This window comes from Channa argus, chromosome 18 (assembly GCF_033026475.1).
Source record: "Channa argus isolate prfri chromosome 18, Channa argus male v1.0, whole genome shotgun sequence".
NCBI lineage: Eukaryota > Metazoa > Chordata > Actinopteri > Anabantiformes > Channidae > Channa > Channa argus.
The window spans coordinates 16,465,521-16,481,262 of record NC_090214.1 but is presented as its reverse complement, the minus strand read 5'-3'; the positions used below and the strand labels follow the sequence as shown (position 1 = coordinate 16,481,262).

General features: G+C 40.5%; 1 protein-coding gene across 7 annotated transcripts in view; it reads right to left on the bottom strand.

Moving 5' to 3' along the window:
• Window positions 1-15,742, bottom strand: part of rxraa (retinoid X receptor, alpha a) — a 156,395-nt gene that overhangs the window by 95,587 nt on the left and 45,066 nt on the right. Inside the window, exon 1 of one of the 7 annotated variants that reach the window (XM_067483500.1) lies at window positions 10,138-10,612. The exons of the other annotated variants lie outside the window; for them this stretch is intronic. Coding sequence (XP_067339601.1) covers window positions 10,138-10,165 — 28 coding nt within the window. The 5' untranslated portion in view covers window positions 10,166-10,612. Of the gene's footprint in view, window positions 1-10,137; window positions 10,613-15,742 lie in introns of those variants that run through there. 7 annotated transcript variants of the gene reach the window in all.

The following is a 15,742-nucleotide window of genomic DNA, read 5'->3' as shown; positions in this document are numbered from 1 at the left end:
TGAATGATACATATTGACGGAAGGTGGCGATTCAATACGGAAGTTTTCCTGTCCCTCTTGGGATTTTGAACCACAAAAGGGAGGTTCATAGGAAGAGTCTTTGTTTCTTTTCAATGGCAACAAACTAATGTCTGAGAAGAAGCTACAAAGGAAGCCTGTTCATGTTTTAATCATAATATACAATAGGTCTTTCATGCTATATCAGAAAAGTTCGGGTGAAAGCAAAACAGAGAGGTTATTTTTCATGCCATGGTTAAAAAAAAAATATTACTTGATACCTATTTTTACGAGGAGTTGGGTTTGGCCCAGGTCTGTATCCACAGCCGGGTGCCCTCTCACTTCTGTGCCACTTAATTAGCTGACCCTGCACAAAGGGGACTTGGTCACATGGGCCCAATTTGGCCAGCTATAAAGTTGGCAAGGGCTCAACATGCATTACTGCAGGAGTATTTACGTGCCTGCTGCATCGTTGTAAGAGACTTTGAAGACTCAGAAAACAGGAGGGAGAGGGAGAAAAAGACAGAGAGAAATAAGTAAAATGAAAGGAGGGGACCCTTAAATTCCAGAGAATTTTTCCAGATGTTGTACAAATATTCTGCTGAGGCAATCCAGATGTGCTCACTCTGTTTATTCCCTCATCCTGCTCGCTGTTCCAGGGACTTCTTTCTTCCCCTCTCTTTGCTTTCACTCTCCTTCTCTTTTTCCCTAGCCCCACCACCCCTCCCACCTTCAAGCAACCAACATCAGTGCCTTTTAAGTGAGGGGTTTAATAGCCCCCAAGGCACCTTAGCATCCACTAGGATCCTGTAATAAACAGCCACTCTCATTCTGTGAGGCACATGTGTTTGCTTACTTGTGCGTGTGTGTGTGTGTGTGCATGTGTGTGTCAGACAGACGGAGATTAGGTGCCTTGTTTTATCACTGTTTGGATCAATTAACAATTAAGTCTGTTACTAACAATAGCTGCACTGATGCAATGAGAAAAAAAAAAATCCATGCATTGTAGAATCAACACGCTTCCTGCTTCCTCTTACCCGACTCCACGCTGATCCAGTTTGTGCCCCTTCCACCCCTTTCCATCAGTTCCCCCTTTTCCTCACCTCCACACACAAACACTGTCATGTCTGCTGAGGCCGCTCCTCTCCCACAGAGCGTGACCCAGCCACAACCCTTGACCTTCCCGCTCCCAGACAGAAAATTGACTCTCCTCTGCTCAGCATACACACTTCACAAATCAGTGTGTCAGGGACTCTACACTACCAGTTGAGAACACGTTGTAGCATCAGCAAAACATGAACACAAAACCTACATGTGCAGGTTGTAGACAACGACATATACAGCACACATGCCTAAGCAAAAACATTCTCAATACAATACACATGCAGCGTGTACACAGTGGTGACCATACAGTTAGTAATTTACCATAACCATAGCATAAATTTTCAATTATGAATGAATGATTGAATTAAATTACTGAGCACAAACATATACTGGTTCAAGCTCGATTGAAGGGCTCTTTATTTTTTTAATAAACCTAATGATTGATAGTTAGGAAAAAAAAGGATCATTAATGAAAGTCAATATTAGCTCCAGGTCCATGCACACGCACACACACACACACACACACACACACACACACACGCACACTACTACTGTGCATAAATCTACACAGCTGCACACAGTCCTGCCAATAACAGTCCTGTTCCGCCAACAATTCAACGCTCAGATCTGCCCGCTTTAATCCACAGCCTTCTCTTGTTTCCCACTCTGAGCTGAAACAGAAGAAAGCATCCTAAATGTGACACTTGAACTTGTCAGAGCCGTTTTGCACAGGCAGCCGTCAGCACTTTGGTATGCAGAATGTTGATGACAAAGACATGACCAGCGCCTGCCTGTCTTGGTCTGTCTTGTAAACCTGGTTGCTCAACGTTCTTTGCCTATACAGCAAAAACAACATATTTATTATGTAGGGGGATGTCTACATGTGTATTGGATTAGAACATTATTACGTTGAAAGTAAAAAAGTACACAATGTCATGGAGCAGTGGCACAAAGCTTTTTAAATAAACCATTTTCCTTACTCAGAGAACATGTTACACGGTGGCACAATGAGAGAGGGTTTTTTCAGAGTAATAGGCACTTTAAAAAATTCTGTAGCTAATATGAAAGAGCATTCAACTCACACACCACTTAATTCACTTTCTGGATTTATTCATTGCTCTTACATTCAGTGACTAACTAGTTCTCAGTTTAGAAAAAGAGATAAGTATACCCTGCATTCTGGTCAAGACTGATTTAAAGAGCAGCAATTTATGATGTGTTTCAACGTTGTCTAATATGCAACGCAGCTATTATGCAATATATGGCTTTACAGTGGGATTTTACCGCAAACCCTATCTGCAAAGCAAATTTCTCCTTTAGGTGCATTAAAATGAGAAGAGGGACGAGCAACTCAAACTTTTCATTTTACAGTGCACCTCAAGGTGAAATTATCGGTAAAGCTGTTATCTCTTAGTAGACCGTGTTCACATGGTGGCCATTTTCCTCACCACACCTTAGGGTGGGATGTTTATCAAAAGTCCTATAAATGTAGGGAATCTGATAAAACCATCAATAAATAAAAAATTAGGGAGGAGGGAGGGACACTAAGTTACAGACAAAATATATTTGATAACCTGTTAGCCGTAGATGGAAGTCCACTGTGGTTATCAATTCTAGCTAACAATCGCCTACCATTATACAACAGTTTAAGTGGGCATCATCTTGTGATCTATATATCTGTTTACCTGTTCCTGCTACGTGGTTAGAATGGGTTACCGGCATATTTTTTGTTTGGCTAAAATGTTTAAATCATGTTTAAAGATGAAGACAAAAAAAAAGGGACCCTACCTGCAGAAATCAAATTGCAATAACAAGCAACGATATTTAAAAACAAAAAACAAATATTAAAAACATAAGCGGTTTTCTATTGGCTCTGTAAAAGATTTGGTTGAGTTTAGGTATAGTCATATCTACAGGTAATAGCAAAGCAAATCAAGTGTGAGAGAGTATTGTCAGCGTTGTTGTTTTTTCCCTCAGATATCCTCTCCTCTATTCTTTACACCCTTTCAGCTTCCTGCCATTGAGAACATTCCTAAAACCAGACAGCAGCGACAAGGTGTGTGGTTGATAAAGCCCTCTTGTGTTCAACCTGTCTCTATGTGCACATATGCGTGCAGGTGTGTTATATATGAACATGAAAGACCAGCAGGCATAAAAAAAAATGTAATCACTCTTTGTCCACTGAAGGCAGAGGGAAACCCGCAGAAGAACCCTGTCATCTCACTTGTAATCCTTTTTCCTCCTCTCTCATTTCACCCATGCATGATAATTTGTGAAAATAATGTGAAAGTTCCCGCTTGCTAAGCATGTACGTATTTATGTTTTGCATCCATTTCTGAGTTGATCTGTGTCAATCCTTTCAAATCTGCTAATATCCCTCAGCGTTCCATCCCCCCCATCTCATCAGTAATCCATACAGTTTGTAATGAATCTTCTGTTTATCATAATTGCAGTCACAGCCTTTATAATCATACAGACTGGTTTAAAGGCCCGTTCAAAGTTGAACCTGTATCCACTGGCTGTGTTGTGGGAATGATATAAAAAGTGAAGAAGTTTCTATACAGAACCTGAAAACAAATATGGTAACTAACCCTGGTGTGTGTGACAACATGTTGCCTAACACTACAGACACTTTAGAAACAGGAACAAGATAGCAGGTGTATGATCAATGATGCAACAATTTTCTGTGGTAATGATATCTGTAAAAGACTAGCGTACGCTTAAATAGGAAATGTTTGGCAGAGCAATGAAATGGATATTCACTCTTTAGGTAAACAGAAACACCTCCCCCAATCAACTCAATATCAGCTTGTTTCTTTTTTTTTTTTCCTTTCTTTTATTAATAAGTGAGTGTAGACAAATCAGCAGCATTCGCCTGGAGAGTTCAACAGCAGTGTTCAGAAACCTATTTAGTTCTTTGATTAGAGCAAATGAAGAAAACACTAACAAATAGTGCTTAGAATGTCCTCTTACATTTAAGATCCCAATAATGGCTCTTCACTGAACATCTCAGCCTGAACTCCTAATGTAAAGTGCTTCTTTGGAGCTTAAGAGTTACTTAAGCAGGGGGACAAAATAGCTGCAGGAAATCCTCTAATGATTGAAAGCTTTACAAATGATTAATAGCAGTAGCTAAAGATGATAGAGATGATTTCAGCAGAGTTGTTTCTATTATTAACCTAATGAGTCAACACTTTTATTCCATTTATCATAATGTTTCACTGCCTTAGATATTTTTATTTCTTTCACATACATATTATACTGTATTTATATGGTATTAAAGCTACAACAAGGTTTGTTTTCGCTTAAAGATAGTTGACCAATATCACACAAATATCACCTTTTGTTTAATAAAACAGTAATTCACTGTCTGCAGATTAAGTTAAAATGTGTGGAGTATAAAAACTGGATATTGTAAGTCATTTGTGTTTTGTGTCCACAGGCCACTGTGCTGTATTCTGCCTTTATTTAAATTACAGTGGGGTCAAATCATGTTTTTATGCAAGTGCAAACCTCCAGTTATATCCTTAGCCACTTTCGAATTTATCTTGGCAACTGTTTTGGTGTTCAAAATCTACTTTCACTTTATAAACAACATTCAAGATTAAATTCAATTGTGTTTTTCTTTGTCTAGTGTATCACATTCCCTCCTCAATTTTGGCTTTTCAAAATGTTTTAAGTGTGTTTGACAAATGGCACAGAGTACTTTGTCATGAATCATATGCAAAATATGACTACTGGAGCCATGTGTTCAGAGTCAATATGTGCATTTGTTGGTGTTCAGGTGTAAAAATGCAAAAAAAAACCTTTACTCTTCGCTATCAAAACTGTTGCTGCCTGCTTACACCCTAACACCCACCCACACACAGACACACATGCAGGCACACACAGAACACAAACCAAGGTGTTTTGCATGCTGGGAGATTTCCGTAGCCCTATACCCAGCAGCGCGTGGAAGCCCCACGCCCCCTGGCATCTGGCAAGGTGACAGACAAACTAACAGTAGAGAGACAGCGGTGCTGGTTGTAGTAGTGGTGGTGGTGATCGGGGGGGAGGGAAAGCTGGTTGTGGGGCACATTGGCACACCTCCTCTTGCTCCGCCGAAAAGAAACTGATGAAGCGGTGCAAGGCAGTCATAATTACCTTGCTGTGTGTCTGCTGCAGCTGCCAGTGTTTGTGTGTGTACATGCACACGGAGGCACATGCTGCACTTTGAGTGTGTGTGGAAAAGACATGGAGATGTGTATACACCTGAATATACAGTTTTATAAAAACAGCCTCCCAGTTGGAGTCCATAATCTAATTCTTTTCCTTTCTTTGAGGCGTGCAGAAACATCAAACGCTTCATTCCAGCTTTTGATCATGTTACACACTGATGATATCGCAACCACTGTAACAGATGCATATTATCCCAATGTGTAAAGCAATGATCCATGCTAGTCTAATCTTACTTCTGTGACCCATCATGTGGAAGCAGATAATAAAATTCTACTCACTCCTGCCACATTGTCCTACATGACTAGTTTGAGTGAAATAAACACCACATGATTTGAAAGCTGTGGTTCTCATTGGGGCCAATTAGAATTAGTGTGGAGAAAAAAATAAAAAATAAAGAGAGAGCATAAAGAAATGGCATGAAGGAGCATAGCATATCTCGGATTCACTCACTTCGTCATCCGTCTCAAGCGAATAACCATCAAAGCCTGCGTGCTCATAACTTGATTACAAAACAACCACCACAACCGCCAAACAGCCAAGATATGTTCACGTGCAATCAAAGAAGAGGAGTCGACAGCTGTTTTTCGTATTGAAAACGTGCCAACTTGAAGACTGCGGAGGAGAGGACGGTTATCCTCTGACAGCTACTGCTTTTTTGGCAGCATTTTAATCTTACTTCGCAACAATATGCCGTGCTCTTCATTCCATTTCTTTTTCGCTCGTGTTTTTTCTCTCTACCTCTTTTTCCACACAGAGTGAGAGAGTGTTCTGGCGGGAGTAGGGCAAACCGACCTTCCTCTCAATGCGAATTATGAGTGTGATCTGGTCAAATCCCCACAGAGACTGTGTTTCCACTTCAAAAGAGTGGCTGTACGCACCCTGAATACTGCCAGCCCACAGAAAAGCCATTCAGACACTCTGAGGACCTGCAATAAACCCTGAGACTAATGGTGCTCTGATGATTCCAACACTGACTATTGGAAGTGTTCACAGCCAAACAACCAAGCTTCTGTAAATCCAAGCTGTGAATGTAAATTACTGCTGAAAAAAGTTTGGTTGAGCTTTCAAGCTAAAATGGGAAGATTTGCTGGTTTCTTTGGTTTGACATCATTGTAAATTTAAACTCTTTTGGCTTTTAGAAAGCAAATCGCCTTGGGGCCATGGAAACTTGTGAAGTGCCATCTTTCCCTAAATGCAGCTTTGGTGTGAATCAGCACAAAATCATGGATTGATAAAGGATAGAAGAAAGAACACACACAAGCTATTGTTTCTAGACCATGTTAATCAACACACACAACGCCAAAGGCAAATTCCTGGAATGATGGAGCAAAGGTTGAGGCTTGAGGTGCAAAGTTCATTGCGGCAGTTATCAATAAAGACCTCTTGCAAGTGGGGAGCTCCTTACACAAATAATTAATGAGACTTTGAGTCATTGCATGATTTGTGCCTCAGAAAGCCTTCCAGCACTTTCTGATTTGTACTATGTTTAGAACATAAACAAGTGTGGGCTGCGAGAGGAGCAAGCAGAGAGCATGACAGGCTAAAATATGTATTGTTTTATCTGAGGCCAATAAGGCTTCTTCTTAGTCAGGAAGTATAATTAATGGCTTATACTGATCAGCATGGATTTTTTTTGTTTCAATAAAAACAAATACTGGATCTACACTTATGACAGTTTACTGTAATTATGAAGAAAAATACTCCTGCTGTGTTTTAAAATGGGAGCATAAATCCTTTAGTTCTTCATGGTGTTTGGTTTGGATATTTGCAGGGGTGATGGGTGGGAAAGTGAAGGGTGGGCACAGAGAAGCCAAGCAAATTTTCTTTGATTTGCTATAGTTAAAGCTCTCGTGGGTGAGATTGAGGAGGGGGGCAGAGAAGGAGAGGGAGCTGTCACTTTAAGCCATTAAGTCTCGCTATAAAACTCCTCCAATAAAAATGACAGCTGGAGCCCCCTTTTCTTAAAAGGGGAGCACATCACATCAGGAGCACAAAACTGGATGGCCATAAAAGACAAACTTGGCCAAATGCTTTTGGCTGTGTAATTGCACTAGCCCACTCCTACTATCACCACACACACACACAGACACACATCCCTAACGGCTGACACACAACAACAACTCCCTGCATTACCTTTGTTCCTGAGTTACTGCCAGAAAAGGAATGTAGCCCCCAGTCCAACCCCCACCCACCGCACTCACTTTCTCATCAAAGACCATGAACTTCATTGATTTTCTGTGTGTGTGTGAGCGCGCGTGTGTGTATATATGTGTGTGTGTGTGTGCGAGTGTGTGTGTAGAGAGGGGAGGTACAATATGTTCCCCAAAACAAAAAGAAACTCCATCATGTGAGGTAAAATAACACACAAACACACACACACACACACGCCTCTTTAGCAGGTGATAACACCAGCCTTTGTATTAAGCGATCTGGCACTTTTTAATAGCATTCAATTATTTAATATACAACAAAAGTGTTCTTCAATAAATCATAAATATGTTTATACTGACTTAACCTAAAATATAAAATTTCTATACAAAAGATGCTTTGCTGTGTAAAAGTGCATTAAAATATTTAAATTAGACTTGATGCTAGTTCTATCATTATTCTTCTATTTATGACCTTCAATCATTTAAAGGAAAAACTGGATTGAACTGTCTCAAAAAGTTTTACATCTCCTTTTGGAGCAACAAACGGCATGGCACCCTCTATCCTCAGCCCCTCCATCTGGATAAGGGACCACAACCAGACTCCACCACTCTCATTTCACAGTCATGCTGCTTGTTTCACTGAGAGACTGTCATGGTGAGCCTCATATTGCTCTGACAAAAGGACACATTCCCCTTTCAATGTCATCCCTTCAGTCTACATAGCTTAATGTCAAACATGGAGGGGGTGGTTGACAGTGGGATCAGGCAGCAGGCAGCATACAGTGCTGAGCACAGGCTGCCAAAGGGGGATGTCGTCATCTTGACCAACAACTGATCTATAATTGTAAAATATACTCGCTGTCATTTCAAACTGTTGCATGTCAGAATGTCTAATGCAGCTTGACAGATAATTATACTGAGTGAGCGGGTAATCGATACGTTCAAGGACTTTGCAGATAGTGGAGTCCTTGATGGGGCCAATTAACAAACAGCACTCAAGTGGACCTTTGATAGTGTGAGTTTAAATATAAATGACAATTTAAGGAGTCAGTGATTAGAACTATAGGCGATGAAAAAGCTGCTGATGCGGCAAGTTGTGTGGCTTGGAGGAAGAGAGGAGATTTTACACTGCTGGAAAAGTCTTCCTCCTCCGTTTAACAATTAAGTGATGAGCTTTACACCAACCACAGAGGCTTTCACATAAGGCTGTGCTGTCAAGTGCATGTGTGTGTGTGTGTGTGTGTGTGTGTGTGTGTGTGTGTGTGTGTGTGTGTTTGTGTGTGTTTAGGCGACTCTAGTGCACTTTTTGGCAGACTGAAACTTGAATCACTTTCAGCATAGACACACAATATGGTGCACCTGCAATAACAGCCTGTCAATGTGTGTGTGTGAGTAACACTGGTGGTTTTAGGGTATTTCTGAGAAGCCACATAAAGGGTGTTTTGACCACAGCATCAGCGAGCAGGGCCAGTAACAGAAGAAAGCCGCCGCGTGTCTCAGAAGTCCCTGTGAATCTCCCCGGTGCGTACAGGCAGCTGATGATACGTGTGGAGGTGTAACATGATGCCCTCATGAGCAGACACAATAACTGGGCTTGCATACAGGTCTGTGTCTCTGCTTAAGGGGACAAGGGTCTGCTCTGTTCACTTTGACAAACTTACAGTAATGTTACGCATTAATGATTACTGTGTGGAGCACTTGTGTGGGCCTGCTTAGACTGGAAAATAAAAACATCCATTAATAACATGGCTTAAGATTAATGGTTTCCAAGCAGAGAATAGCTGAACATTCAAACAGGTCCTGTGCCGCTATTTAAAATGAGTTGTGTTTCTGAGAAAATGAAGACTTTTCCAAAGCCTCCAGAAGCTGAGATCATTCTGCAGATTGAATGAAGCACAAAAATACACACTTGTGTAAAAAGGTCCTTATGCATTTTCTCAGTCTCACTTGTTTGTCTTAAGTAAAGTTTGCACTAATTTTAACCACAGTTCTAGAGGACAGACAACTTGATTTAAACACAACCACAAGCCCAGATTTTTCATGATGCTTGGGTCCTTTCAAACCACCAACGGAAGCAAGTTAAGCCAACAACAAAAAACTAAAAGGTGTCTATGCATGTCTATTTTAGGCAAAATTGAATCACTACAACATTTTCTAACTAAGTGCAGATAACAGCAAAAAGAAAATTAAGTGAATGGCACATGTTCAGAGGACGTTTATGCCCAAAGCTTCGGCTCAGTTTAAAGTTTCTTAGGATTTTTATTTATTTAATTTTTTTGGTTTATCGTTGTTTTTTTGTTGATGTAAAAGTAACGTGCAAACTTAAAAAAAAACAAACGTTGCGCGCAGCGGGTCCCGAGCGAGATGTCACACTATCAAAGCGACATGTCATCTGCACCCAGAGTAGGTACCACAGCCACAATATACTTTTGTTTTCTAAAGGAAATTAAAAAAAAAAAAAAAAAAAAAAATCTTGCATACGTCCGCTGCAACTTGTCAGCATCTTGATGGATTTGGCAACTCGCTCCACGCGCTGTCAAAAAAAAAAAAAAAAGAAGAAAAAAGAAAAGAAATACTATGCACGCGCAGGGACACGTTTCTCACCCATTTGTCTACGAAGGAAGGTCGCATCAAAACATTCTCATTCATACCACAGCAAGAAACTTACCCAGTGACAAGAATGGTTTGGTTTCCATGTCGGTCTGGTAGGTTAGCTCATGCCAGCTGAGACGACCGCGTTCGGGAGTTGTTGTTGTTGTTGTTGTTGTTGTTGTTGTTGTTGTTTCTTCTTCTTCTTTTTAACACAAAGCGGCTGCCTCTCGAGCAAACAAACGGGAGTCGACACGAAGCGGTAAAAGTGACGGTGTCGGTCTGTGATAGCCTCACAAGATAACCTGATGTCTCTTCCTCTGTTTGCTCACTCAGCTGCTGCGCTCACACTCCTCTCTCCCTCTCGGGCTCGATGTACAACAACTCCAACTACTGGATATGCACTGCAAAGGGGACCTGCGCAGGGGGTACTCCCACCAACGGAGAGCGCGCTGCAGCGACACCACGGCTCGAAACACGAGGCATCTCCGTAAGCGCCAGATTAACAGTGATCGAGAGAGAGAGGGGAAAAAAAAATCACTCTACACTGCATTTCACATTGGATTTTAAAAAAGGCATCGTTTTCCTCAAAGAAGAGGTTTTCCGAATTAGGTGGAGCCCTTTCAAATTAAGCCCTTTTAACTTTGATCAGCATCCAATAAATACTAAAATCTGGGATTTATTAATTCTCTTAGACATTTACTCTTTTGGGGGATTTGGGGGTTTTTCCTGAACAAGTTCCTTGGAATTATGAGCACATTTTGAAGTCGATGCCTCTATCACACTGCATAAAAACCTGAGACCGGGGCATGTGTACCCCTGTGTTACACATCACCTTGCTTGTAATTAATTGTTTTTATTCATTTCAAAACTGACAACAGTAATTGTTCCCGTTTTGCAAGTGGAATATTTGCCCATTCTGCTCAACAGCTGTGTGATTCTTCCCTTTATGCGGTTCCATACATTTTCGATAGGGGACAGATCTACACTCTGCCCAGCTGTTGTTGCATGTCCTGAAAAAGTTCTGACATTGTCCTGCTGAAATATCCATGGACTTCAAGACATATTGATGGGGTCTCTAAAATCCCAGCATGCACCCCAATGCCATCAGAGACACCGGCTTTTCACCTTTTTGCTGCTAACAGTCTGGATGGTTGTTATCATTTCCTGATGTCAGTTTTTCCTCACAACAAGTCAAATCGTGGATTCCCACCACAGAACATGTTTCCACTGTCTTCCATATCATCTGATATGAGTTTGGGCCCAGAGGACTCAGCAGCGTTTCTGCACAGAAAGTAATTTGTGGCATCCTCCTTTTAGGTTGGATTTCTGGATGCAGCAACATACCGAGTTAAGTGACAACGAGCCCATGTGGCTATATTCATCATGGTAACATGATGGTTTCTCATGCAAAGTTGCCCGAAGGCTCTAAGGAGAAACATTCAACTGTTCAACCCACTTGCTGAGATTTCCCCAGAGACCCTGAAGCCTTTCACAACATGTTCTGTAGATGCAGTGGATTCTTCATAAATTGACTGAATTCACTCACCAAGTTTGGCACAAAGTGATGACACACAACCCATCTTTGCTTTCAAAGAATGATCCGTTTGTGGGTGGTCTTTCATACCCTCACCTGTTACCAATTAACCTGCTAATTTTGGAACTAACCACAACAGTGTTACGTCAGTATATTTGTACATTTTCAGTCTTACTCTGCCTCTGTCCAAACTTTTTTGGGTGTGTTGCAGTCCTCAAAATACAAATGAGTTAGGTAAAAGGTTTTTGATGCATTTGAGAAAAAGCCACAACTTTTCTGAAAAGGGTTTCATAAAAGTTATTTCTAAATACTTACACACTATACATGAGGGTTGTGTTTCTGCAGTTTACTTTGGAAAAATCAGATATAAAAATATTATAACTTTGATGCAACGCTGAACGAACCACAGAAGTTGTGCCTGGATATTTTTAGAAGAAAACATGCATTAATTACAAACAGTAAAAACAAGATTCCTTTTCTTCTTACCAACCTCTGTCTAACATAGCTCTATCTTAACAATGAGATATTGTTTATGTTGTGTAAAATGAGCAAAAAAATAATTCCAGACCAAGAAAATTGCACAAGCTAAGATTTTACAATACCATTATTATTCTACATCTGTTAGTGTTCATGAAATCCATACTGTTATCTGCCAGCATAGAATTAAAAAAACCTGAGTTCACTGGAGATGCATAAAAGTTTGGAGCAGATTCACACAAATCCCTGTAGGCTAGATTTACAGTAAGCAGCAGGAACATGCTCGGTTTGCATAACTACATTATACAGTACCAATGTTAGATCTCGATCATTGTTCTCGTTGTTGTTCTGTGACATTTTATGCCAAATTCAACCCACATTCGTCTTGTGTGTGCTGCCTTTTCCTCCTTTTTTTAACTCTGAATCCAGCACACATCGGAAAGATGTTTTAGAAGAGTATAAAACGTCCCTTCTATAGCCCGGATTGAAGGAGAACACCACACAAATGCAGGCTTTTCCCCGTGGAGTAAAATCCCTTATGCAGTGCATATAGGAATGATATACTGAACACACACACACCTTCTGCAGCCATCCTCTAGGCCGCTGTGATGAGCATGCTTCTATTAAGCACTTGAAGGTGTTCACTATGTTTGCACTGAGGCGAGATACATAATTAATGCAATGCATGGCACATCAAAGATCAAAGGAAGTGGTGCAAACAAAAAAGAGAGAGAGGGAGAGAAGTTAAGTCTGACTGGGCACTGATTCAAGGTGTGATTGTGTAAGAATGTGTGTGAGTCCTGAAGAAGACTGATTATTTCACGCAAGACCTTGTATTTGAATGACTATTCCCTTCATCTATCCTCCAAGTAAACAATTATTAATCATCAGACAGTTTCATGTTTGCACGATGACGTTAAGTGACTTAATTGACTGGGTAAATGCTCGTCATGGGGAGGGAGTGAGTGAAGAGCAGCTATTGGACATCCTATTTGTCCTCGGTTCAGAAGGCTGTTTTGCCTCGGGCTTTCACTCTGTAATAGAAGACAGACACAACAGTCCTTTAAAACACCTCCATCAGTCTGGGTTCTCTCATCTGCCTGCTACAACGAGCTATTTAATCCTTAGTTTGGGCCATGATTAATAGCAGTCTGACCCCTCACCTCCATTCATATAAATTCTCTGGAGGCTGTTTGGGCTCTCCTTAACACCTCGAAGGCCTCGAAACTACATACCACTCGTAATTGCAATATTTCTGGGCTCATTTCTTTTCTTCTTTCTTTCTCTTCTTCTTCACTTTAAGCAATGTGTTTAGGCCTCAGGGGATGAAAGACTACCACTGTTACGATACACTCTGCTGTGGTTGCTTTGACAGCCCCCCCCCCACCACACCTCCTCTTTCTCCTTTTCCTAATGTGGGTGATAAATGAGACAAGGACCTTTTGGTCTCCTTTGTACTTTGAACATTCAGAATGAGCTCATTGCTAAAAGTGATTATGGCCACTTTGAGTGGCAATGACAATTGTTTTCAATCACTAGGAATGTTCAGATAAATATACACAGCATTAGTTTTTCCATTAATTGTGTTGTGTGAGTCAGAAAAGGCCATAAAATCATCCTAATGATTGCAGAATGTAAAAGTTGGTGTCCAACCAGTGGTCCACAACCAAAATGTAATATATTCAAAAAAAATCAAAATATTCAAGAGCCTTTAAACTCGTGTAGTCAAATTTATTTAAGACCAAGACTAAATGGAGCATCAAGTTTTAAGAAGCAAAGCTGTTTTTTATTTCAGTTCTCATTTCTACATCCTAACTCTACTTGCTACGCGGAGATCTGTGAGCATGTGATATATTAAGGCATTTGCTGAGGTGTTCAGCGTAGTCCGGCCCAAGGGGAAGGTCTTGATCGTCACAGCTCTCGAGTTCACATTCCTTAACCTACAAGGTCAGGGCTTTGTCTGTGGGCAGCGCTGAGGCAACTTCCCCTTCGGAAATCAACACGGGCTGACACACTGAACGCTGGAGACCCGTACAGAGGAAGGAAGAGGGACCACCGAACACAGAAGCACACACAGGGTCAAAACATGGTTATTATGTCTAAGCAAAGTGGTGAGGACATTTCACAGCAATGTGTGCATAAATATAACTGAAATGTGTTTATTTTTTTTATATTTTTGACTATTTTTGAGTGCATGCTCTAGAGCTTGTCTTTAGTTCTAAGTAAAATTAAACTCTATTCATGTCAATGCAGTTTTAAAGACAGTAATTGAAGTCTGATGTTGTGTAATCCATCCCTATAAATATGCCAGGGCTACCATACCGTAGGAGGAAGGCATCATAGCAAGTGGAGTTGGGTCGACAAAAGTCAAGCAGGTTTATTGTCACTATTTGGACAACACAACATAGACATTTACATTTCTAACACACAACACCGTGGTGTTAGTTTTTATGTAAAATGTAGAGTATTTGTATGAAAACACGGCATCTAAGATACGATTCACAGACAACAGCCACAATTTAGGACAGTGTCTTTCAAGTACATCAACTATGTTTTTTTTGAATGCCATTAGAAAAATTAAAGTAGATCTATTAATCATAGATTAAAGAAATGATTCAGGTTTTCAATGATGTTGACACAAAGCATGTTTCACCACATATGAACAGGGCCGATTGTCTCTGCTGTTTTCATAGACAGAGTCCATTTCATTGGAGGTGACAAGAGCTTTGTGGATATCTGCCCATCAAATCAAACTGATGGATGCTATGAATTCAGGCACAAGGCCAAGAGATGGTGGTTTAAAAGAAAAGGAAAAGAAAAAAAAGGCACCATATTTTCCTAAATGATCAAAGCCCATTCTGCTTAGGGCTGTTATCACTATTGAACATTACATCAGCTGTATCACTAGCCTGCCACACTGGGTTTTGAATGCTGCCATGGGCAGAAGACACTTGCCTGAACGGGAACATCTGAAGCCTGGACATGCATCATTCTTTAATATCATATTAAAGTGAAATTGGCTACATTTAAACAGACACAGTGATAAATCTCCCCAGCACTTGGCAGAAGCTGGTTTTATCTCAGAGGGGAGAATCACCGTCCCTGCAGAGCATCATCTTCTTACCTACGATTGAGTCCAGCATTATTGCATGATGATTGAACTACTGTGCTGCCAGAGCCGACAGACTGAGAGGGTGAATTATGGCTGTGCCAAGGGTTGAAGGTGTAGTCAAACATTTTTTTTTTTGTGGTCTGAAGTTGAAAGAGGACAGATGATGTAAGTACATGTTGCAAGGTTAAGCAGAGTTCAGTTCATTTAAATCTATTTGTGCATAATACGTTGAATAAGGTTTATTTGTCTGGTTTGGTTTTCAGATCTGTAGAACTGTAGATATTTAGAATTTGTTTTGATAGAAATTAAAAGCTCGAGTCAAATATATATAAAGTGTCACCTTCAGAGTGTCCTTGTCATATCAGCAATGCATCCAAACTGAGCAGTTATTTTTAGCTATCCTGTCTCTGGTGTAATTGCTGTGTGCAGAACCTGAGAAAACATGTGATTTCACTTTACCTTTAAATTCCTTTCAATACCTTGACATCTAATCAGTTTTCAGACATTCCCCTTTCTAAAAAATTACAAGAGCTACCGGTTTTTAAAATGTGAAAGGGA